The 23,923-nt window shown below is 43.5% G+C and overlaps 1 protein-coding gene across 5 annotated transcripts in view; it reads left to right on the top strand.

The window, feature by feature from the left end:
- Positions 1-23,923, top strand: part of PTPRH (protein tyrosine phosphatase receptor type H) — a 91,925-nt gene that overhangs the window by 25,138 nt on the left and 42,864 nt on the right. For 3 of the 5 annotated variants that reach the window (XM_070730080.1, XM_070730083.1, XM_070730079.1), the window contains exons 2-6: positions 6,261-6,291; positions 8,671-8,721; positions 11,592-11,789; positions 18,149-18,400; positions 22,289-22,540. In XM_070730080.1, coding sequence (XP_070586181.1) covers positions 6,261-6,291; positions 8,671-8,721; positions 11,592-11,789; positions 18,149-18,400; positions 22,289-22,540 — 784 coding nt within the window. The remainder of the gene's footprint in view (positions 1-6,260; positions 6,292-8,670; positions 8,722-11,591; positions 11,790-18,148; positions 18,401-22,288; positions 22,541-23,923) is intronic. The other 2 variants (XM_070730081.1, XM_070730084.1) reach the window with 2 other exon arrangements.

Here is a 23,923-nt window from a genome sequence, read left to right as displayed (position 1 = left end):
ATTTCTAACCACTTGTAAATGTTTTCTCATATGGTTAAAAAAATCTCTTTCTTGTTTGTTTTGCAATTCATAAATAAGCCTGGTCATTTCAGCTCTTTAGTATGCATTGTATCCTCGATCACTGTATCAAAAGTAATCTACCTTGTACCTAAACTAACTGGATCTCTACGTTTAAGGCCAGCACCAGGAGTTGGGAATCACTGGGCATTCTCCCACATCCACACTCTCATGGGCCATCTCCTCCATGGATTACTTATCCTCTTCCATTGATGCCATTGTGAGAGAAGCTGTACACTCAGCCCCCTTTCTTAAAGTGATGCCCAGCCAGCCTTTAACAACAGAGAGTCGGTGCCGCCACAGAGAAGGCTCTCCCCCTGGGGCCCGCCAACCGACATTGTTTAGTTGACGGGACCCGGAGGAGGCCCACTCTGTGGGACCTAATCGGTTGCTGGGATTCGTGCGGCAGAAGGCGGTCTCGGAGATATTCTGGTCCGATGCCATGAAGGGCTTTAAAGGTCATAACCAACACTTTGAATTGTGACCGGAAACTGATCGGCAGCCAGTGCAGACTGCAGAGTGATGGTGAAACATGGGCATACCTGGGTAAGCCCATGACTGCTCTCGCAGCTGCATTCTGCAGTTCTGCAGTTCTGAAGTTTCCGAACACTTTTCAAAGGTAGCCCCATGTAGAGAGCATTACAGTAGTCGAACCTCGAGGTGATGAGGGCATGAGTGACTGTGAGCAGTGAGTCCCGGTCCAGATAGGGCCGCAACTGGTGCACCAGGCAAACCTGGGCAAACGCCCCCCTCGCCACAGCTGAAAGATGGTTCTCTAATGTGAGCTGTGGATCGAGGAGGACGCCCAAGTTGCAGACCCTCTCTGAGGGGGTCAATAATTCCCCCCCCCCAGAGTAATGGACGGACAGATGGGATTGTCCTTGTGAGGCAAAACCCACAGCCACTCCGTCTTATCCGGGTTGAGCTTGAGTCTGTTGACACCCATCCAAGCCCCAACAGCCTCCAGGCACCGGCACATCACTTCCGCCGCTTCGTTGACTGGGCATGCCAGCCGAAGCTCCGGTTTTTGCGCTGCTGGGATTCCCCTGAGGCTCCCCCCCATGGGAAACCCCACCTCTGGACTTCTGTGTTTTTGTGATGCTGCGATTTCGCTGAGGCTCCCCTCGCTGGGCAACCCCACCTCCGGATGTCCATTGCCAGTGAAACGCCCGTTTTCCCGCTGCTGGGATTCCCCTGCAGCATCGCAAAAACACGGAAGTCCGGAGGTGGTGTTTCCCATGGAGGGGAGCCTCAGGGAAATCCCAGCAGCGCAAAAACGAGCACTTCGCTGGCATCAGAAGTCCAGAGGCGCGGCATTCCAGTGGCGGCGGCTTGAGTTTGTAAGGTGAAAATAGAAGAAAAGGCAAAAAAATCTTAAACCCCGGATTTGTAACTCGAAAAGTTTGTATGACGAGGGGTTTGTAAGACGAGGTATCACTGTATAAACCTGCTACTATATTTAACCACCTGAACAATTAGAGTGGTCCTTCCTAAATTTCTTCCTCTGTTAATCCAGTAGAGACTTCTATCTGTCTCGTCTAATAATTTTCTAGGCAGCGTTTCTTCCCCCCCATTTCCCAAAGTCATCCACACATTCCATTACAGAATAAGAATATGTTTGAAATATGTTTGAAAATGAAAATGACTTTCCTCTCTGCAGGAAACTAGATGCCAATAAGAGAGTCCTCAACTTATGACCACAGCTGAGCCCAAAATTTCTGCTGCTAAGTAAGGCAGTTGTTAAATGAGTTCAACGTGAGTGAATACAAGTAATCCTCAAATTAGGATCACAGTGGACCCCCAAATTTGCAAAGTGATAAACATTTGCCCAATTTTATGACTTTTTTTGGCCACAGTTGTTAAATTGAGTTACCGCTGTTGTTAAGTTAGTAACACAGTTGTTAAAGGAATCTGGTTTTCCCATTGATTTGCTTGTTAAAATAAATCATATTATAAATAAAATAAATATTATAATAAAATAAATAATATTCATGGCATTGGACCAGAATATCTCCGGGACCGTCTTCTGATGCACGAATCCCAGCGACTAGTTAGGTCCCACAGAGTTGGCCTTCTCCGGGTCCCATCAACAAAACAATGCCGTTCGGCGGGACCCAGGGGAAGATCCTTCTCTGTGGCGGCCCTGACCCTCTGGAACCAACTCTCCCCAGATATCAGAGTTGCCCCCACCCTCCTTGCTTTTCGTAAGCTCCTTAAAACCCACCTCTGTCGTCAGGCATGGGGGGATTGAGATTCCCTTTCCCCCTAGGCCTATACAATTTATGCATGGTATGTCTGTATGTATGCTTGGTCTCTTAAATTAGGTTTTTTAAAATTAACTTAAATATTAGATTTGTTTATATTGTCTTATTATTGTTGTTAGCCGCCCCGAGTCTACGGAGAGGGGCGGCATACAAATCTGATAAATAAATAAATAAATAAATGCTCACAAAAAAACTATCACATGACCCACCATTAATCCATGATAGACACTTCTGAGAAAGTTTTAATCCTTTTCTCGGTTTTTATTTTTTGGGGACTTCCTAACAGAGCAGACCCTGAATAGAAAATAGCAATTGCAGGAAATGCAAAATTATTGCTAGAATTTACTGTACATATCTTGTTTGTGTTGTAAACCTTCACTCATGTCAGTTTGGGTGGTTATTATTTTATGAAAACAGCCCACATTCAGCAAACCACCAGATGGTCAAATACACCTGGAGAAGCAGCTAACAGGTGTGAGTCTGTGGCTGTGGAAGGGACGTGTGCATGTAAGTTTTATGCAGCAATCAAGAAAATGAATTCTGCAGCGTATTGTAAATTATGGCCTTGAACAACCCTGCACTAGCTTGCCTCTATCATACTCACAAAGACATGAAATCTTTTTAAAAACCAAAAGGTAATTCAGTAAAAACAGCACAGCCTCTTTACTAAAATCCTTCAGCCTCACTTGTGGGTATATTCCATAATTCATAGGCATTGAAATAGGAATATCTCCATGCATGCAGGAGGACTGATTCTTTTTCCTCTTTTGCCTGACCTCTCTTTGAGAGAGAGGTGGGAGCCGGGAGAGAGATGGAGAGAGAGGGCAGAAGAGAGGGAGAGACAGAGAGGGGAAGAGAAAGGGAGGGAGGGAAGGAGGGGGAGACAAGGAGGAAAGAAAGAGGGGGAGAAAGGGGAGGGAGGGAGCGAGAGAGAGGAGAAGGGAGAAGGAGGGAAAGAGAGGGGAGGGAGAGAGGGAGGGAGACAGAGGGAGGAAGGGAGAGAGAAAGAGAGGCGGGGGAGGAAGGGAGAGAGGGGAGGGAGAGAGGGAAGGAGAGAGAGGGAGGGAGAGAGGGGAGGGAGAGAAGGAGGGAGACAGAGGGAGGAAGGGAGAGAGAAAGAGAGGGGGGAGGGAGAAAGGAGGAAAAGGGAAGGGGAGGGAAAGAGAGGGGAGGGAGAGAGGGAGGGAGACAGAGGGAGGAAGGGAGAGAGAAAGAAAGGTGGGGGAGGAAGGGAGAGAGTGGAGGGAGGGAGAAAGAGAGACATGGCCTGCATTTTAAAAATTAATATTACTATTTTTCAGCCCAGAAGACTACAACCCTGTCAGTGATGTAGCAAAATCATTGGAGCTTATGGGTTGGAAACTATTTTTATATATTAATTTTGTTTATACTATTTTGCAGTATTGGAGGGAGGGCGTTCCTACTGATATAATGGTGTTACAATTTTCACAGATCTATTACAGATAGCCCTCGACTGACAACCAATATTTAATGACGGAAGTTTACAATGGCATAGGAAACAGCAATTTATGACAATTTTGCAGATTTAAGACTGTTACAGCATCCTCATGGTGACGTGATCAAAATTCGGATGCTTAGCAGCAACCATGTATTTATGAAGGTTGCAACATCGTGTCCCATTTTACAACCGTTCTGGTCACAGTTGTTAAGTGAATTACTGCAGTTAAATTAGTAATGTCCTTAAGTGAATCTGGCTTCCCCATGAACTTTGATTGTCAGAAGGATGCAAAAAGAGGATCATATTTCCCCACGACACTGCAACCGCCATAAGTCTAAATCAATTGCCAAACACCTGAATTTTGATCACCGAAACTGTTGTGTCTGGTAGACAGTTAGGTCACACCAGGAATCAACTACACCAGTAGAGGGCGATTCCTCTATGGCAGTGGTTCTCAACTTTTCTAAGGCCACGACCCTTAATACAGTTCCTCGTGTTGTGGTGACCCCCAACCGTAAGTCTAGCGCCAATTCTCCCAACAGAGCTTTGAGCTGATTGGCAAGAAGGTCAGAGAGATGCCCCCACTATAAACGCCTGATTGGTCGGATTGTAAAAATATGTTCCAAGATGCCGGAATAGAAGCTTTAGTTCCTAATACCAGGAGAATTTTGTCTTTTCCCAGGGTCTCAGGCGACCCCCATGAAATGGTCACTCAACCCCCAAAGGGGTCCCGACCCCAAGGTTGAGAACTATAAATAGCAGCATGTGGGTTTGGCCATTGTGGAAGAATATCTCATCGGAGTTCGTCAGGCATCTTGTGTTGCTGGACTCGGTTGCTTTTTCACGCCTTTGAAACCAAAGCAGAGCAGCGTGTGTGTGTGTCTCACTTCGTTGGAAGAAGAGGGGGTGTGAAGTTTCTTCACATCTGCTAGCTAAGTACTTAACAACTGCTTAAGGGACATTGTACAGACTACCCGGTTGTTTTGGGAAGAGTGCTCTTTGCAATACAAAAAGAGTACTTTGTTTATTTTGAATTTTGTGATCAAGAACATTGTTTTGAATTTTCAAATGTGTGTGTTTCTGAAATTTGTACCCTTGAATTTTTGGGAGGCTCCTATCAGAGAGCCCTGCAGAACATTGAGAAGAGGCAAAAAAAATCTTGAACACCCGGTTCTTATCTAGAAAAGTTTGTAAGTAGAGGCGTTCTTAGGTAGAGGTACCACTGTATACCTGTACTGGCCTAAAAGTGATAAGATCAAGGAAGCCGGTGGGGTGACTTAAAGTTAGTAATTTTCTCTCCACTCTAGCCCGAGAATTCAGAAAAGAAATCCATGCCTCGACCCACACAGGGCAGCCTGGCAGAAAATTGTTCAAAGAAGAGGTCCTTCATCCGGCAGTGAATTGATTCGGGCTGATGATAATAATATATTTCAGAGCATTAAAATTATATCCTTTTCTTCTGGGCAAGGCAGGAACAATAACCCAGCTGTATTATTAGCAACGCTGGAAATGAACACTGGAGATAAAGCATAATGGAGAGCCAGACCGAGCTCCCATTCATGGCTTTAAAAGGAAGCAAATTCAATTTGCATGAAAGACTGCTCCCACAAGCAGCCACTTCACATCTGAAGAGAAGACAGATCTTCAGGGAAAATACAGTAACAATGCTCTTGGACCCGACCCATTAGCGAGTACTGCATTTTTGGGAGTTTAAGATGCACCTTTTTCCTCTCTAAAAAAGGCTGATAATTTGGGTGTGTCTTATATTCGGAATGTAGCTTCTTTTCAGCCCTAACTAGCTGCAAATGATCTTCCCAGCTCTTACCTTGCAGGCTCTGTCATTGTTTCTCTCTGCAAAGAATGTTTTCCAAGCCCTAAGTCTTTGCAGGGCTTTTTTTATTGCTCTAACTTGCTCCAAATGTTTCTTTCCAGCCCTAATTCCCAGCTCTTACCATCTTGCAAGCTCTTTCCTTGTTACTCTCTGCAAATAATGTTTTTCAAGCCCTAAGTCTTTGCAGGTTTTTTTTCATTGCTCTAACTTGCTCCAAATGTTTCTTTCCAACCCTAAACAGGTGCTAACAAAGTTCCCAGCTCTTACCATCTTGCAAGCTCTTTCATTGTTACTCTCTGCAAATAATGTTTTTCAAGCCCTAAGTCTTTGCAGGTTTTTTTTCATTGCTCTACTTGCTCCAAGGGCTTCTTTCCGGGTGCTAATGATGTTCCCAGATCTTACTGGCTTGCAAGCTCTTTCATTGTTACTCTCTCCGAATAAAGTTTTTTTAAAGCCCTAACCAAGGGATAAAATAATGTACTGACTAAGGACGCTAGCCAGATGAACACCTGGTAAGCAGATTCCTTTCCCTATTTTCCTCCCCAAAAACTAAGGTGTATCTTATACTCCGGTGTCTTAAACTCCGAAAAATACAGTAGTCACAAAGCCTATAATGCCCACCTTTAACCTTCTACTTATTCCTTTGCAGGGTCTGCTGTTCCTTCAGCTTGGCCAACATGGTAAGTTGTTATTGAATTAAAATGCTGCTTCTCAAGGTTTCTAGGACAGGTTTCTATAAACTTGGAGGAATTGAACTTATTGATAACCCTCAATCTATCAAAGACCTTGGAATACAATAAGGGAGCTTCTTTGCCTTTCCAAAGGAGCTGGCAAGCTAATTCAACAGGTGCAGCTTTCCTCAATGTAATCCAAACCCCCCCATTTTAGGGGAGGGTTTGGGGCAGGGGTGAAATCCAGCAGAACCGGAAGGAGAACCGGAAGCAGAAATTTTTGAGTAGTTCAGAGAACCGGCAATTACCATCTCCAGTGAAGGTCTGCAGAAATTTTTACTACCACACTGTGGGCATCACTTATTTTGTGGGTGTGGCTTGCCAGCCATGTGACCAGGTGGGAGTGACTTGATGATCTTGTGACTTGGGGGTGGCTTAAAGGTCATGTGACTGGCTTAAAGGTGGCCAACTTGACATCACTCATGTCAAGGGTTTGGGTTAGGGTTAGGGTGCCTGGCCTCTCCTCGCCTCAAAGAGACACAATTTCCATAGATATTTACTATTACTGAACATCCAAAATATACTACTTAATTCTATGTATATTTGCCATATGGGTACATACAATTTACATATAGGGACACAAAAATATACATTATCTACTATATAAACTGTATGTGAATGAAATGAATGTACACACACACACACACACAAACATGCACAGGTGTTCTAAAATTATACACATTCAACCTCAATTACTGTGTTACAAAAAACATACCCAGTGCCCAGAAAGGAAAAAAAGAAAAATCATTTTTTAAAACCGGTTCTGCGTACCTGAACACATTTTTTCTACCGGTTCTGCATACCTGACCATACCCGTAGGAACCCATCACTGACCATCTCTGGCTAGGCCCAGAGTGGAGAGAGAATGAGGATTTTGCTCTATCCTTCCTCTGCCATGCCCACCAAACTACACCGACAGAACCAGTAATAAAAACATTTGGATTTCACCACCGGTTTAGGGAGTCTATTTTGAAGAAACTCCAGATCCTCCATGCAAGCCCAGACACTACACTGATACACCATTTCCCCCCCTGACACTTTCAAAATATATCAGCCAGTGCCCGTGTCCGTTTGGAAACTCACCACGTGTTCAAGAACTGTTGCAGGTTAGAAATGGTAAGTAGGAAAAGCATGAGCTGTTCTTTATTTTATTGGGGCTGTAAATCACCCCAATCAGAAATTACTCAGACCAGCCTCCTTTTTCTGGTCCCAATTGCCATCTCATAAAACAGTTTTTTCATTATGTCATTGCCGCTTTAAAAAAAAAAAAAAAAAAGCTTCACTTGCTATTTCCGTGTTCACAAATGTACTTTAACCTTGAATAAAGAAAGCAATGAGTGTAAGAGGAAGAAGCATTGAAGCCCCTGCAAACCCCTTTCTCTTCCCTGAGTTTTTAAATATTTGTTTGTTTATTCGTTGAAACAGTAAATATTTTCCCTCTTTTTGACTAGTGCAGTATACAGGTCCTCAATGGAAGGCAGGTTGGCAGCAATTGTTTTTTCTGCAGTTCTGATTATCCTCTGAAGTCTGTGTCGGTCCTGTTGGGTTGCAGCACCAAACCAGACAGTTATAGAGGTGCAGATGACAGACTCAATGATTCCTCTGTAGAACTGTATCAGCAGCTCCTTGGGCAGTTTGAGCTTCCTGAGTTGGTGCAGAAAGAACATTCTTTGTTGTGCTTTTTTGATATTTTTGATGTTAGGTGACCATTTTGGGTCTTGAGATATGATAGAACCTAGAAATTTGAAGGTCTCTACTGTTGATACTCTGTTGTCTAGTATTGTGAGAGGTGGTAGGATGGGAGGTTTTCTCCTAAAGTCTACCACCATTTCTACAGTTTTGAGTGTGTTCAGTTCTAGATTGTTTTGATCACATCACGAGGCTAGTTGTTGACAGTGACTGAAGCAATGCAGAGGGCACAATAATACATTAATAAAATCATATCACTAAATAGTACCCAAAATTCAATCGGAGTGAAAAATACATGTTTGAAAAACAAGGATGGCAGTGGAATGGATTCCCAGGGGCTTTGATCTGAAAGGGTTTTAAAGATGAAATTTAACAAAACCCTGAAATTAAGGGCAGCAGGTTAATTAATACTTCTTTCTGGGAACAGAGAAGACACTTACCATAGGTTGCTTTTTTCATCAAGGTTTTTGGTCCTTTCAGTTTGATCCTGCAAGGTCAATCAAAACCCTTTGTGTTGGCGTGAACTAAGAAGTCTTTTGTTTAATCTTTTGGTTTGATGCACACTGCAAAGCTTCAAAGAGATTCCACATATAGAGCAATTTAACTCTTTCTCTCTCTGTTTTTTCCTTCCTCTCTCAGAAGGACAAAATAAACAAATCCCAGCGCATCAGCAATCCCTGAAAAATATTGGTAAGTAAATGAAGTCCCTTAGGAGCTTAGAAATCTTCCCAAATAAAGATTGAACAAGATGTGCAATTTAACACAGGGAATATGTTATTAACAATTATGGAAAGAATGTTGGGGATTGGACCTGTAGCAATCCTTCTACAGGAATGGTTGATCTTGTCCTATATCATTAGGGGTAGTGATTTCTGACAGTCTCAAAATGGGTGAGCAGTGTGGTCGGGCGGTAGGAAAAGCAAGTAGGATGCTTGGCTGCATAGCTAGAGGTATAATAAGCAGGAAGAGGGAGATTGTGATCCCCTTATATAGAGCGCTGGTGAGACCACATTTGGAGTACTGTGTTCAATTCTGGAGACCTCACCTACAAAAAGATATTGACAAAATTGAATGGGTCCGAAGACGGGCTACAAGAATGGTGGAAGATCTTAAGCATAAAATGTATCAGGAAAGACTTAATGAACTCAATCTGTATAGTCTGGAGGACAGAAGGAAAAGGGGGGACATGATTGAAACATTTAAATATGTTAAAGGGTTAAATAAGGTTCAGGAGGGAAGTGTTTTTAATAGTAAAGTGAACACAAGAACAAAGGGACACAATCTGAAGTTAGTTGGGGGAAAGATCAAAGGCAACATGAGAAAATATTATTTTACTGAAAGAGTAGTAGATCCTTGGAACAAACTTCCAGCAGACATGGTTGGTAAATCCACAGTAACTGAATTTAAACATGCCTGGGATAAACATATATCCATCGTAAGATAAAATACAGGAAATAGTATAAGGGCAGACTAGATGGACCATGAGGTCTTTTTCTGCCGTCAGTCTTCTATGTTTCTATGTTTCTAAGTTAGACCATGTATGTAGCTCAGCCCTTTCTAGCACAATTTAGTGCCCTCCAGATATTTAATTTTTCATGTCCTGGAATCCATTTCTGTTACTTGCTAGAAAATCTGGTATTCTGAAGGGTTCCAGTTGGGGAAGGACCCTCTGTACTTGGGTGGGTCTTTGGGACTTCAAAATCCCTGGAGATCCCAATAATTGAATCTTCTGTATGCAAGATGTGAGCATTGCCACTCTGAGCCACTGTTCCTTCAGTAGCTGTTGACCCACACGTCCTGAAGTTGTTGTCTCTTCCACTAAAAATAATAAAGATGTCAGATCTGCCACAACTTAAACTTTTAATTAGAAACAATTCTTGGCTTTATTTGCTGAGAAAGGATAGTTTTGTTAGAAGTCAATTGTATTGCACAGTAACTCATAGCCAGAACTGAGAACCCCATGCCAAAATCCCTAAGTTCAATTTTTTTCTCTTCTTTAACTGCCTCCCATTGTGGTGGGTGGTTTATGACCAATCAGATTCAGGTTGATGTTTTCAGACAGCTCGGTTCAGTCATAGATTGGTATGCAGCTGCCCTCTTCTCCCAACCGACTGACCTTGAGGCCGAGTGACCTTGAGGTTTCCTGCCCAAGCAGGGGGTTGGACTAGAAGACCTCCAAGGTCCCTTCCAACTCTGTTGTTGTTGTTACTGTTTGGTCTTGTCCTATACCAAGTTAGACCCAAACTTTGATTCCTGGGCTGTTTTCAGCATGAAGTGGGTCTTCTCCGGGTCCCGTCAACTAAACAATGTTGCTTGGCGGGACCCAGGGGAAGAGCCTTCTCTGTGGCGGCTCCGGCCCTCTGGAACCAACTCCCCCCAGAGATTAGAATTGCCCCCACCCTCCTTGCCTTTGGTAAGCTCCTTAAAACCTACCTCTGCCGCCAGGCATGGGGGAACTGAGATTTTATTTATTTATTTATTATTTAGATTTGAATGCCGCCCCTCTCCGCAGACTTGGGGCGGCTCACAGCAAGATACAGCAATTCATGACAAATCCAAATATAATTTAAAACATTTAAAAAGATTTAAAAAGAACCCCATTTTACTAACAAATACACACACAAACATACCATGCATAAATTGTACATGCCCAGGGGAGGTGTTTCAGTTCCCCCATGCCTGACGGCAAAGGTGGGTTTTAAGGAGTTTACGGAAGGCAGGGAGAGTAGGGGCAGTTCTAATCTCTGGGGGGAGTTGGTTCCAGAGTGTCGGGGCCACCACAGAGAAGGCTCTTCCCCTGGGGCCCGCCAACCGACATTGTTTCGTTGACGGGACCCGGAGAAGGCCCACTCTGTGGGACCTAATCGGTCGCTGGGATTCGTGTGGCAGAAGGCGGTCTCGGAGATATTCTGGTCCAGTGCCATGAAGGGCTTTAAAGGTCATAACCAACACTTTGAATTGTGATCGGAAATTGATCGGCAGCCAATGCAGACTGCGGAGTGATGGTGAAACATGGGCATACCTAAGTAAGCCCATGACTGCTCTCGCAGCTGCATTCTGCACGATCTGAAGTTTCCGAACACTTTTAAAAGGTAGCCCCATGTACAGAGCATTACAGTAGTCGAACCTCGAGGTGATGAGGGCATGAGTGACTGTGAGCAATGAGTCCCGGTCCAGATAGGGCCGCAACTGGTGCACCAGGCGAACCTGGGCAAACGCCCCCCTCGCCACAGCCGAAAGATGGTTCTCTAATGTGAGCTGTGGATCGAGGAGGATGCCCTAGGCCTTTACAATTTTATGCATGGTATGTTTGTATGTATGTTGGTTTTATAATAACTGTTTTAACTGTTTTAGTATTGGATTATTATTATTATATGCTGTTTTATTGATGTTGTTAGCCACCCCGAGTCTGCGGAGAGGGGCGGCATACAAATCCAATAAATAAATAAATAAATAAATGAATGAATGAATGAATGAATGAATGAATGAACGAGAAAGCTGACTTGGCCTCCTTCTTTTGTAGCTAAGTGAGACTAACTCTTTTATTTCTGCTCTCACAGATTGCTGCAAAGATCCTGGCCAGGGTGAAAGCAAATTTGTGGTCCTTTACTGCCCTTCAATTCAGACAGCACTGGAGATGAGAGAACGGCATGAAAATTGTCTCAATACTACAAATCTACCCTCGGGATGTCAAAGGGATATGTTTGAGGCTAACGTTTGTGGTTTCCTACCTAACTGCTCCATTTCTACATGTGAAAGTAAGATTAAATGTCCATACTGTCCTATCTGTGTTATCTGCTAGAGTAAACCCAGCTGCCACAAGTAGAGAACTACATGCTGCATAAGCAATGGAGACCAAATCGAAAATGTTCCTCTATTTCCAAGATACTATGTGGGCTTCTGAGAATAAGCATTGGACAATTTGGTCTGGAAGTAGACCAGTTGGCAAGGGAGAGAGAGAGAAAGAGAGAAGCCCTTCCTTAAAAGTGTTTCCTCAAATCCCCAAGTCAACATATGTGTGATTAGTAGCCAAGTAACCAAAGTTAAGTCTTGGGTCAGGGGTCAGCATCATTAGACACCTGGCTAAGCTTTTCTTCCTGGTCCTCTTGACACTCCATTTTTTTTCTAGCTCTCCCTGTTTAGTCAATTCCAGGTAATCCTCAACTTATGATCACAATTGGGTCAAACATTTCGGTTGCTAGGGTGAGACCTGTGCTAAGTGAGTATTCTCCCATTTTACAATCATTCTTGCCTCAGTTTCTGAGTGAATCATTACAGTTATTAAGTTAGTAACTTGGTTGTTAAGTGAATCTGGCTTCCCCATTGGTTTTGGCTGATTTGTCTGAAGGTCGTAAAACTTGATCACATAGCAATAGCACTTAGACTTATATACAGCTCCATGGTGCTTTTACAGCCCTCTCTAAGTGGTTTACAGCCTATTGCCCCCAACAATCTGGGTCCTCATTTTAGCCACCTTGGAAAGATGGAAGGCTGAGTCAATCTTGAGCAGGTGGTGAGATTTGAACTGCTGAACTACAGCTAGCAGTTAGCTGGAGTTGCCTGCAGTGCTGCACTCTAGCCACTGCGCTACTCTGGCTTGTGACCCCAAGACACTGCAACCATCATGAATACAAGTCAATTGTCAAGAATCTCAATTTTTATCATCTGACCACGCGGATGCTGCAGTGATTGGAGGTGTCATAAGTCACTTTTTTCAGTCTCGTTGTAACTCTAAACTGACACTTAACTGTTGTAAGTCGAGGACTACCTGTACTTTACTGCCTCTGATTGATATGCACCAATTCAAAGGGGACAATTTTGGGTCCTTGAGAACCTATCATAGACACAAAGGTAATTGCCACCCAGGGATGAAATGCTCCCAGTTCGCTCGTAGCTGTCAGTCATTGGCGAGCCAGTCGCGAAGGGAGCGCGAGGCTCCGCCCACTCACCCAGATGCCGCCATTTGGGTTGTTTTACCCACTGTATATGCACAAAGCATTCTGTGCATGTACAGAGGGTAGAAGAACCCAAATGGTGGCGTCCAGGCGAGTGGGTGGAGCCTCATGCTCCCTTCGTGACCAGTTCTCCAATGCCATGAATGAACTGGGAGCACTTTATTCATAAGAACCTAAGAACCTAAGAAGAGCCATGCTGAATCAGGCCAAAGCCCATCGAGTCCAGCATTCTGTGTCGCACAGTGGCCCACCAATTGTCCATGGGGTTCTTGAGCAGAAAGAGAAGGCAAGACCCTCCCTTTCCCCTGACCCCCAACAGTCCAGTCAGTGAAGCAGTGGAAGTGATGTGCCGGTGTCTGGAGGCTGTTGGGGTCTGGATGGGTATCAACAGACTCAAACTCAACCCTGATAAGACGGAGTGGCTGTGGGTTTTGCCTCCAAAGGACAATCCCATCTGTCCGTCCATTACCCTGGGGGGGGGGAATCACTGACCCCCTTGGAGAGGGTCCGCAACCTGGGCGTCCTCCTCAATCCACAGCTCACATTAGAGAAACATCTTTCAGCTGTGGTGAGGGGGGCGTTTGGCCAGGTCCGCCTGGTGCACCAGTTGCGGCCCTATTTGGACCGGGAGTCACTGCTCACAGTCACTCATGCCCTCATCACCTCTAGGCTCGACTAGTGTAACGCTCTCTACATGGGGCTACCTTTGAAAAGTGTTCGGAAACTCCAGAGCGTGCACAATGCAGCTGCGAGAGCTATCATGGGCTTTCCTAAATATGCCCATGTCACACCAACACTCTGCAGTCACAATTCAAAGTGTTGGTTATGACCTATAAAGCCCTTCATGGCATCGGATCAGAATACCTCTGGGACCACCTTCTGCCGCACCAATCCCAGCGACCAGTTAGGTCCCACAGAGTTGGCCTTCTCCGGGTCCCGTTGACTAAACAATGCTGTTTGGTGAGACCCAGGGAAAGAGCCTTCTCTGTGGTGGCCCCAGCCCTATGGAACCAACTCCCCCCTGATATCAGAGTTGCCATCACCCTCCTTGCCTTTCGTAAGTTCCTTAAAACCCACCTCTGTCATCAGGCATGGGGGAATTGAGATATTCCCTTCCCCATAGGCTTATAAAAAATGTATACATGGTATGTCTGTATGTATGATTGGTTTCTCAAATTGGGGTTTCTTTTTAAATTAACTTAAATATTAGATTTGTTTATATTGTTTTATTACTGTTGTTAGCTGCCCCGAGTCTACGGAGAGGGGCGGCATACAAATTTGATTAATAAATAAATAATAAATGGTACTCAAGGGAATCCTGCCTGCCTCAACCAACATAGAGGCGGTACTTGGGCATCCGTTTCAATAACCACCGCTACACTTGGCATCCATGAATCTGTCTAACCCTGCCTTGAAGCTATCAAGGCTGACAGCTGTCACGACCTCTTCTGGAAGTGAATTCCATAAGCCAACGACCCTTTGGATGAAGAAATATTTCCCTTGATTTGTCCTCACTTTCTTACCTATGAGCTTTAGGGAGTGCCCCCTCGTCCTAGTATTGTGTGATAGAGAAAAGAAATTTTCTCTATCCACCTTTTCTATCCCATGCATGATTTTATACACTTCAATCAAGTCACCCCTTAAACGCCGTCTTTCAAGGCTGAAGAGACCAATTCCTGCTGCCGCTGATGGGGAAGCCTTGCTTGTGCCATGGGTGGCTGCCATTGGGAACATACCAATAAAACAGGCCTGATTCTTTGTGTTTGGTATAGTGGATAAGTTTTCAAGCAAAGCAACTTCCCATCTTTTCCTGATAAATTCATGGAAACAAAGGCAGTGTTGTAAACCCATTATTGTGGCTGGTCACATGATTAGCCAGATGTTTAGCTTGGGTTTGGTATTTTTGTCTAACTTTTGAGTCCTTCTGAAAGACCTGAGATAAGCAGATGTTGTGGTTTAATAGTACTTAAAGGTATCACCACAAAATGATAAGCTGTTCCAAGTAAACCTGCCTCTTGTAATTGACTGGTGGTGATTTTGTCAATGCCAGTGATATCCAAGCGATGCTCCAGATGTTTGGGGTTTGGCCCCAAGGTGCTTATTACTATAGATACCATTGGTCAAACTCAATTTTATTGAGGGCTGCATCAGGGTAGGGTGGGCATGGCCAAATCGACATCACTTGTATCGGGCCTGTGGTGGCCCAAACAGTCTGCCAGTAAAAATATGGGTTTTTTTTTAAATTTTTCAATATTTTAATTAATTGGATTATGTATTGGATTGCTTTTCACTTGTTGTGAGCCGCCCCGAGTCTTCGGAGAGGGGCGGCATACAAATCCAAATACTGTAATAAATAAATAAAATAAATAAATAAAAATAGACTTGCAAGTTCCATTTTTGGCCGCGACAGCCTCTTGCTACCTCTGCCAGCAAAAACAGAGCTCAGGGGGGTGCAGACAACCCAAGCAAGCTCCATTTTCACCGGCAGAGGCAATACAGACCAGCCCATTGCTGTTTCCAGAGCAGCCTGATGAGCCAGGTCTAAGTACCCGACAGGCTGGATGGATCCGGTCTCCAGCCTTGAGTTTGACACCCCTGCTATAGGTACTTTGTTTTCTTTTGTTACCATTGTTCTCTTTGTAGGACTTCATATTTTATTTTCTGGAGTTCTTTCTCTTGTATATACTGCTGTCTGCAGGTACAGCAGATTGTTTTGTCTTTCTTCTCAACAGTTGTTAAGTCTGGAGTGTTTTGTGGCAGATGGTTCTCTGTTTGAATTCTAAAGTCCCAGAGCACTTTGGTTTCTTCTTTTTATCTTTGTTTACTTTGTTGGTCTCACCACTTTTTGCTGGCAGGCAAGTGGTATTTCTTGCAGATATTCCAATGCACCCATGTTGCTACTTTGCCACATTGTTGTAATCAACCTGTGGGGTTTTCATGCACTATTATTATTGCTATTTTAAAAAATAGGAAGTCAGGTAGAGCAGTAAACCTGGTGGGGCAAACGAACATGGTAGATGATCTCTGGCGGGCCTGGGATAGGGGTTTATCCTCTGTCCTGGTGCTCCTTGACCTCTCAGTGGCTTTTGATACCATCGATCATGGTATTCTTCTGCGCTGACTGGAGGGGTTGGGAGTGCGGGGCACCATTTTATAGTGGTTCTCCTCCTACTTCTCCAGTCGGTTGCAGTCGGTTGCAGTCGGTTGCAGTCGGTGTTAGTGGGGGGTCAGAGGTCGGCTCCTAGGTCTCTCTCTTGTGGAGTTCCTCAAGGATCGTTCCTCTCCCCCCTGCTGTTTAGTATCTACATGAAACCGCTGGGTGAGATCATCCACGGGCACGGGGTGAGTTACCATCAGTACGCCGATGACACTCAGCTTTACATTTCCACCCCGTGTCCTCTCAGTGAAGCAGTGGAAGTGATGGGCTGGTGTCTGGAGGTTGTCAGGGTCTGGATGGGTGCCAACAGGCTCAAGATCAATTCAGACAAGACGGAGTCGCTGTGGGTACTGCCTCCCAAGGACACATCCATCTGTCCATCCATCTCCCTGGGGGGAATTGTTGACCCCCCCCAGAGAAGGTCTGCAACTTGGGCATCCTCCTTGATCCACAGCTGACCTTAGAACACCACCTTTAGGCTGTGGCAAGGGGGGGCGTTTGCCCAGGTTTGCCTGGTGCACCAGTTGCGACCCTATTTGGACAGGGAGTCTTTGCTCATGGTTGCTCATGCCCTTATCACCTCAACTACTGCAATGCTTTCTACATGGGGCTACCTTTGACAAGTGTTCTGAAATTACAATGTGCAAAATGCAGCTGTGCGAGCTATCGTGGGCCTACCAAGATATGCGCATGTTTCTTCAGCACTCCGTGGACTGCATTGGCCGCCAATTGGTTTCCGAACCCAATTCAAAGTGTTGGTTTTGACCTATAAAGCCCTACATGGCATAGATTACCTGCAGGACCGCCTTCTGCCACACAAATCCCAACGCCAGGTCAGGTCCCACAGAGTTGGCCTTCTCCAGGTCCTGTTAACTAAACAATGTCTTTTGGCAGGTCCTAGGGGAAGAGCCTTCTCTGGTGGGGGCCCCGGCCCTCTGGAATCAGCTCCCCCCAGAGATTCGCACCGCCCCCACCCTCCTTGCCTTCCGTAAGAACTTGAAAACGCACCTATGTCGGCAGGCTTGGGGACACTAGACCCAAACCTCTGCCCAATTACGTAATGTATTGAATGTGACAGTATGGATGTGATTGTTTGCTTTTAAATGACTAGTTTTTAAGACACATTTTTAAAAGTATTTATTTTATTTATTTATTTATTTATTTATTTTGTACAATACACAATGAGGGTTTTAGTGGGTATATATCTATATACACATAGTAAAATACATGATGAAGGTTATAGAGGAGATACTCATAGTAAAATATATCTAAGAAATAATAGAAAAGAAGGTATAGTAATAGAACGTATCAATGAAAGAATAGAAGAAGAGATGTAGGAATAGAAGAAAGGTATAGGAGATATAGGAGCGCAATAGGACAGGGGACGGAAGGCACTCTAGTGCACTTGTACTCGCCCCTTACTGACCTCTTAGGAACCTGGATAGGTCACCCATGGATAATCTAAGGGTAAAGTGTTGGGGGTTTGGGGATGACACTATGGAGTCCGGTAATGAGTTCCACGCTTCGACAACTCGATTGTTAAAGTCATATTTTTTACATTCAAGTTTGGAGCGGTTAATATTAAGTTTAAATCTGTTGTGTGCTCTTGTGTTGTTGTATCTTTTTATCGGAATGTCGTGAGCCGCCCCAAGTCCATGGAGAGGGGCGGCATATAAGTCCAATAAATAAATAAATAAATAAATAAATAAATAAATAAATAAATAAATGAATGAATGAATGAATGAATGAACGAACGAACGAACGAACGAACGAACGAACGAACGAACAAACAAACAAACAAACAAACAAACAAACAAACATGTCAAGATCACTGATTCCTTGGAGCACCAGCTTGAAGAACCCAGAGCTGCAACCTGGGAGAGAGTTTGTTTGTTTTATTTTTGATATTTATATGCTGTCCAACTCTAGCAGGACTCTTTTACCTAGTCAACGAGAAAGACATAATCTCTTTACTTCTGATTCATTTATTTCATTTTCTGCACAGAGCTGAATCCTACAAAGGGTCTGATTTCAACGGAGGAACTCAACTGTTCTGTAACTCTTAACTGGCAAGATGTGATCAACTGCTGTCGTGAAACCTCCCCAGATCACTCAGTAATGACCTCTAAAAGCAGCTGGACAAATGCATGTCCTGTCGTCGTGACAAAGCTCTCCCCTGGGCAGGAATATAACATGACAGTGTACAGAGTCCTGAACGGAAGTTGTAGTGAAGAAACATCCATCAACATAACAACTAGTGAGTCTCACAATCATTATTTGCTCGCAGCAGCCAAAACAAGATAGCTCTTAGCACTTAGACTTATATATGGCCCCATAGTGCTTTTCAACACTCTCTGGGTGAAATTGTAGAGTCAAAATATTGCCCCCAACAATCTTGATTCTGGTTTTAGCAGCCTTGAGCCCCATCAGTGTAATTTAGTTTATTGTCATTGCACCATGTACAATAAAATTAAGTGCCCTCTTCAGTGTACATTATACATATTTAAAACAGAATTGAACTTCAGCTGTGGGCAGAGTTTGCCTGTAATGCTGCATTCTAAGCCTGTACCTCCAGGGCTCCTGGTTATGTCTATTTTCTGATACAGTAGAACTAAGGTTCTTTCCATTCTCAAATGCTGGCCCAGTCTGAGATCTGAGCTGATCTATATTGCTGATGAACTTTGCATGAATTTTGGGAGTGTGTTTATTTGAAGGTCCAATTAAACTGATTTATTGCTACTTATGTCTTTTCCACAGGAATATTCTCAACTAACATTAATACCCACTTGAAGTTAGACAAGAGTCAACAGAATTCAAGGGAGATTTAGTTTGCTTGTGTCTACATAGGGATTCTAAGCTAATCTCTCTTTTAACTCCACCTTCAGGTTCTCCCATGCTTTCTCCTGCATGCTCAAGGGCAGCGGTCCTCAACCTTTGCGGCTGGGTGGCCCGGCTGGTGGAAGGAGAGTGGAACTGGGCCACATGAGCAGTGGGGTGGCACACATGGTTGCATGTAGATAGAGTCACAGAGAAGAGAAGCCTTTGGGGTGCCATTTCACACTCCTTCAAGCTTCTCCACACCCAAAAGCTTTCGTGAAAAGATGAAAGACTTGAAACAGTGCAAGGTCATTCCCACAAAGCCTTTCATTGGTTTGCAAAAACTTTTGGTGCAGAGAAGTGAAGCCTAGTCTGGTGCTCCTCCAGACTCACCAAGGCTGCCCAATGCTCCAAAAGCAGATCAAATGTCCTATACGTGCACCTTCAGTCAGTCAGGAACACGCTCGTTCCACTCAGCCTCTGCTCTCACCACTCTTCTTTTGGAGCATCGGAAGCATCAACTTGGGGTGGGGGAGTGATGAACCTGACCGTGAGAGTGGTGAGCACAGCTCCACTAGTTACAGACCAAGATACGCCTTTGGTTTGTCAGTAGCAGCTCATCTTATTTGTTTGTTTGTTTGCTTGCTTGCTTGCTTGTTTATTTATTTTTATTGATCAATTTATTTATTTGTTGATCGATTTATTTATCCATCCATCCATCTATCCATTCATCCTTCTTTCTTTCTTTCTTTCTTTCCTTCCTTCCTTCCATCCATCCATCCATCCATCCATCCATCGGACTTCTATGTCCACCCCTGTCTGAGAACTTGGGGTAGCTTACAACATATAATAAAATAATGTATAGCATCTTAAATCCAATTAATTAACTATAAAATATAAAAAATCTAGAAAACCCCAAAACCGTAAAAAAATAGTCATTCTCATTCTATCAACTTTCTCTCAACACATTCAACGGCCATGGGGACAAGGATCTAATGGCTCCAAGCGTGGTGGCATAAATGAGTCTTAAGACTCTTGTGGAAGGCAAGGAGGGGGGGGTAATACAAATCTCCAGGGGGAGCGGATTCCAGAGGGCTGGGCCCCCTATAGAGAAGGCTCTTCCTCTAGGCCCCATCAATTGACAATGTCTAGGTGATGGGACCTGGAGAAGGCCAAATCTGTGGGACCTGCCTGTTTGCTGGGATTCGTGCCGCAGAAGGCTGCCCCGTAGGTTTTCTGGCCCAATGTCATGTAGGGCTTTATAGGTCATAACCAACACTTTGAATTGCTTCAAAGGGAAGGAAATCCCAAACACTGAAGTAACACTTTGAAGCAATTTCCCTCCCTCCCTCTATCCATGGTTGTTAAGGAGTATACAGAATGACCCCTGAGTTATCAAGGATACAAATGCACAAAAGAAATGTGTAAATCTAGCAGATATCCAGCAGATAGCCAGGAGATATGAGTAATGGTTCAGTCACACAAACCAGATATATTAAGGTTTATAAAATAGTATTTACTTTAGCAAATATCGTAATCACGTTAAACAATCCAGTCATGCACAGTCAAATCAGCCAATAACTCACAATACATTAACAATAGTACAAACTTTACTTGTACAGCTTACAAATACATAAACTATCATTGAACATACAGTTCTTACTACAGCAGTCACAAAAATACAGAGAGAAATGAGAGAGAGAGAATTGCGCTTCTGGCTCCCTATTATTATTATTATTATTATTATTATTATTATTATTATTATTATTATCATCATCATCATCATCATCATCATCATCATCATCATTATTATTATTATTATTATTATTATTATTATTATGTCAATACAACTCAGCAAACGAGATCACTATGCTGGATTTCGTATTTCATCACCAGTCGGGCGCTTCCCAAGCACCAAAGACTGCGTGATGTAGCGGCGAATTATGTTTGCCGATCTAAGTAAAGCGGCCTTTTGCAATTGACAGATGGAGATTTTGTCAATTCTGATGGTTTTCAAATGTCCGCTGAGATCCTTTGGCACTGCGCCCAGCGTGCCAAGTACCACTGGGACCACTTTCACTGGCTTATGCCAGAGTCGTTGCAGCTCGATTTTTAGATCTTCGTATTTCACTAATTTCTCTAGCTGCTTCTCCTCAATTCTGCTGTCCCCTGGGATTGTGATGTTGATGATCCATACTTTCTTTTTCTCCACAATCAAGATGTCTGGTGTTTTATGCTTCATCATCATCATCATCATCATTATTATTATTATTTACATTTGTTTGCCGCCCCTCTCTGTAGACTCGGGGTGGCTCACAGCAATAATAAAAACAACGTACAATAACAAATCTAATAACAAAACTAATATTTAAAAATATCTAAAACCCCCTTATTTAAAAACCTTATTTATGGCAATCTCCAACACTAACTTTTAAAGCCATAGTGCTTCAATACATGCAAGCATTCATTATTAGCTTGTTTATATATTGCCAAACTCAACTGTTTTGTACAGAGTACTAACAATGGTATCTTATGACATATTGACATTAGCCAAGTCCATTTATTTGTCAATCACTTTTGCTACTTTCCCCTTGCAATGGCCATGATTATGCCTTGTTTTAAAAGCCATCAGCAAAAACTGAGAATGAAAACAGGGAGAGATGGGTTGGTTGGTTGCCATTTTGGACATCTCTCCATTGGCCAATAGGAAGAAAAGAGGCATCAGTGAAGATAATGACATAGGAGTGTAAACACCCTGAAAGGATTAAGACAACTGATATGCAAAGTTGTGTGAGAAGTACCTATGCACCAATGAATCAATAATTCATATAATGAAACCTGTTACATTTCTGATAAAATTTCCAAACTGAGAATCAATACTGTTTTTTAATACAGTGCCCAGCTTGGTTTTCTAAACGTCCATCTCTAAGTTTGCAAAATGGCACTATCATACTCAAGAGCAATGAATGAGGAGACTTAAGGGAAGTCCAAAGTTTTAAAAAAAAACTGAATTCAAAAAATTCAAAATGTTTATTTTTAAACAGCAAATATAATTAGAGGTAGCTAATAGCCTAATAAATCTTAAGCTTTGTATCAAGGAATTCCTAGCTGATTATTCTGGGGGAAAATAAAAGTGGAACAAATGAGAGTAGAGGGAAATAGAACAGTTTCCTTGCTTCTTTATTTATTATTTCAATTTCTACACCCTGCCTGGACATCAGCACATTCCGTCTTGTACCATTTTGTTGCAGTTCTCAGCAGTGATGCCGAATCAACAAGTGTTGCTCAGTATAGAAGGCTGTGAAAAAATCTCTTCTGTTTATCGCAGGGCCTTCGCCAGTCCAGAATCTCACAATAGAAAACCGCACGGTGGATTCCCTGCAGATTGCATGGAAGCCACCCAAAGACCCTCAAAACCACACCTACACGTATTGTGTCTGCTTGATCGACTGCGACATTATCAATGAAAGACTGTTTCTTAAGGAAGGATTGAAAGGAGGAACAATGTACACCATTCGAGTCACGGCCATTATCAAGAGCAACGTTTATGGCAACACCAAGACCATAAATGTCATCACAGGTAGAATGGATTTAATGCAGTGTTTATGTGGGGGGAGAAGGCTAAGCGGGAGGTGAAGGAAATGACGGCTTAGGATCCATAAAATACGTCAAATAAGTCTGGACCGGGAGTCACTGCTCACAGTCACTCATGCCCTCATCACCTCGAGGTTCGACTACTGTAACACTCTCTACATGGGGCTACCTTTGAAAAGTGTTTGGAAACTTCAGATCGTGCAGAATGCAGCTGCGAGAGCAATCATGGGCTTCCCTAAATATGCCCATGTCACACCAACACTCCGGAGTCTGCATTGGTTGCCAATCAATTTCCAGTCACAATTCAAAGTGTTGGTTATGTCCTATAAAGTCCTTCAGGCATCGGACCAGAATATTTCTGGGACCGTCTTCTGCCGCACGAATCCCAGCGACTGGTTAGGTCCCACAGAATTGGCCTTCTCCGGGTCCCGTCAACAAAAAATGTCATTTGGCGGGACCCAGGAGAAGAGCCTTCTCTGTGGCGGCCCTGACCCTCTGGAATCAAGATATCAGAGTTGCCCCCACCCTCCTTGCCTTTCGCAAGCTCCTTAAAACCCACCTCTGTCGTCAGGCATGGGGAAATTGAAATTTTCCCTTCCCCCTAGGCTTATAGAATTTATACATGGTATGCTTGTATGTATGATTGGTTCTTTAAATTGGGTTTTTTAAGATTATTTTTAATATTAGATTTGTTCACATTGTCTTTTTTATTGTTGTTAGCCGCCCCGAGTCTTCGGAGAGGAGCGGCATACAAATCTAATAAATACAAAGTACAATACAAAATGCTTTGCAGGCCATCAGAGGCAGTCCTTTTATAATGACTGCCCTGCCATTTGAAGTTGTGACAACACTGTTAAAGTTACTTGATGACCTGTTCTCCAATTTATTACAGCCACAGCATCCTGTGGTTATGTGGTTGCCATTTGCACACTTCCAATAAGCAGAGTCAGTGAGAAGCAAAACTTGCAAGTCATGATTACGTGGCAGCAGAAGTGAGATCATAAAATCCACTGCAGTAAGGTGATCTTTCACTTAACGACCACAAATGATTTGCTTAAGAGCCATGAACAAAGTTTGAGGTTGTAAGCCTATTGCGATCACATTATTTCCTTCCTGGTGACCGCTTTGCTTAAAGATGGAATTGCCAGTCCCACTGGTGTTTGTTAAGTGAGGATTTCCTGGCAATGATTCTCAACCTGGGGATTGGGACCCCTCTGGGGGTCGAATGACCGTTTCACAGGGGTTGCCTAAGATCATGGGAAAAGACAAATTTCCCATGGTACAGTGGTACCTCATCATACGAACTTAATTGGTTCCAGGAGGAGGTTCGTAAGGTGAAAAGTTTGTAAGATGAAACAATGTTTCCCAT

Source organism: Erythrolamprus reginae, chromosome Z, assembly GCF_031021105.1.
Source record: "Erythrolamprus reginae isolate rEryReg1 chromosome Z, rEryReg1.hap1, whole genome shotgun sequence".
NCBI classification, from domain to species: domain Eukaryota; kingdom Metazoa; phylum Chordata; class Lepidosauria; order Squamata; family Dipsadidae; genus Erythrolamprus; species Erythrolamprus reginae.
Note: the sequence above shows the minus strand (reverse complement) of the source record. Positions and strands in the feature narration are given on the sequence as shown.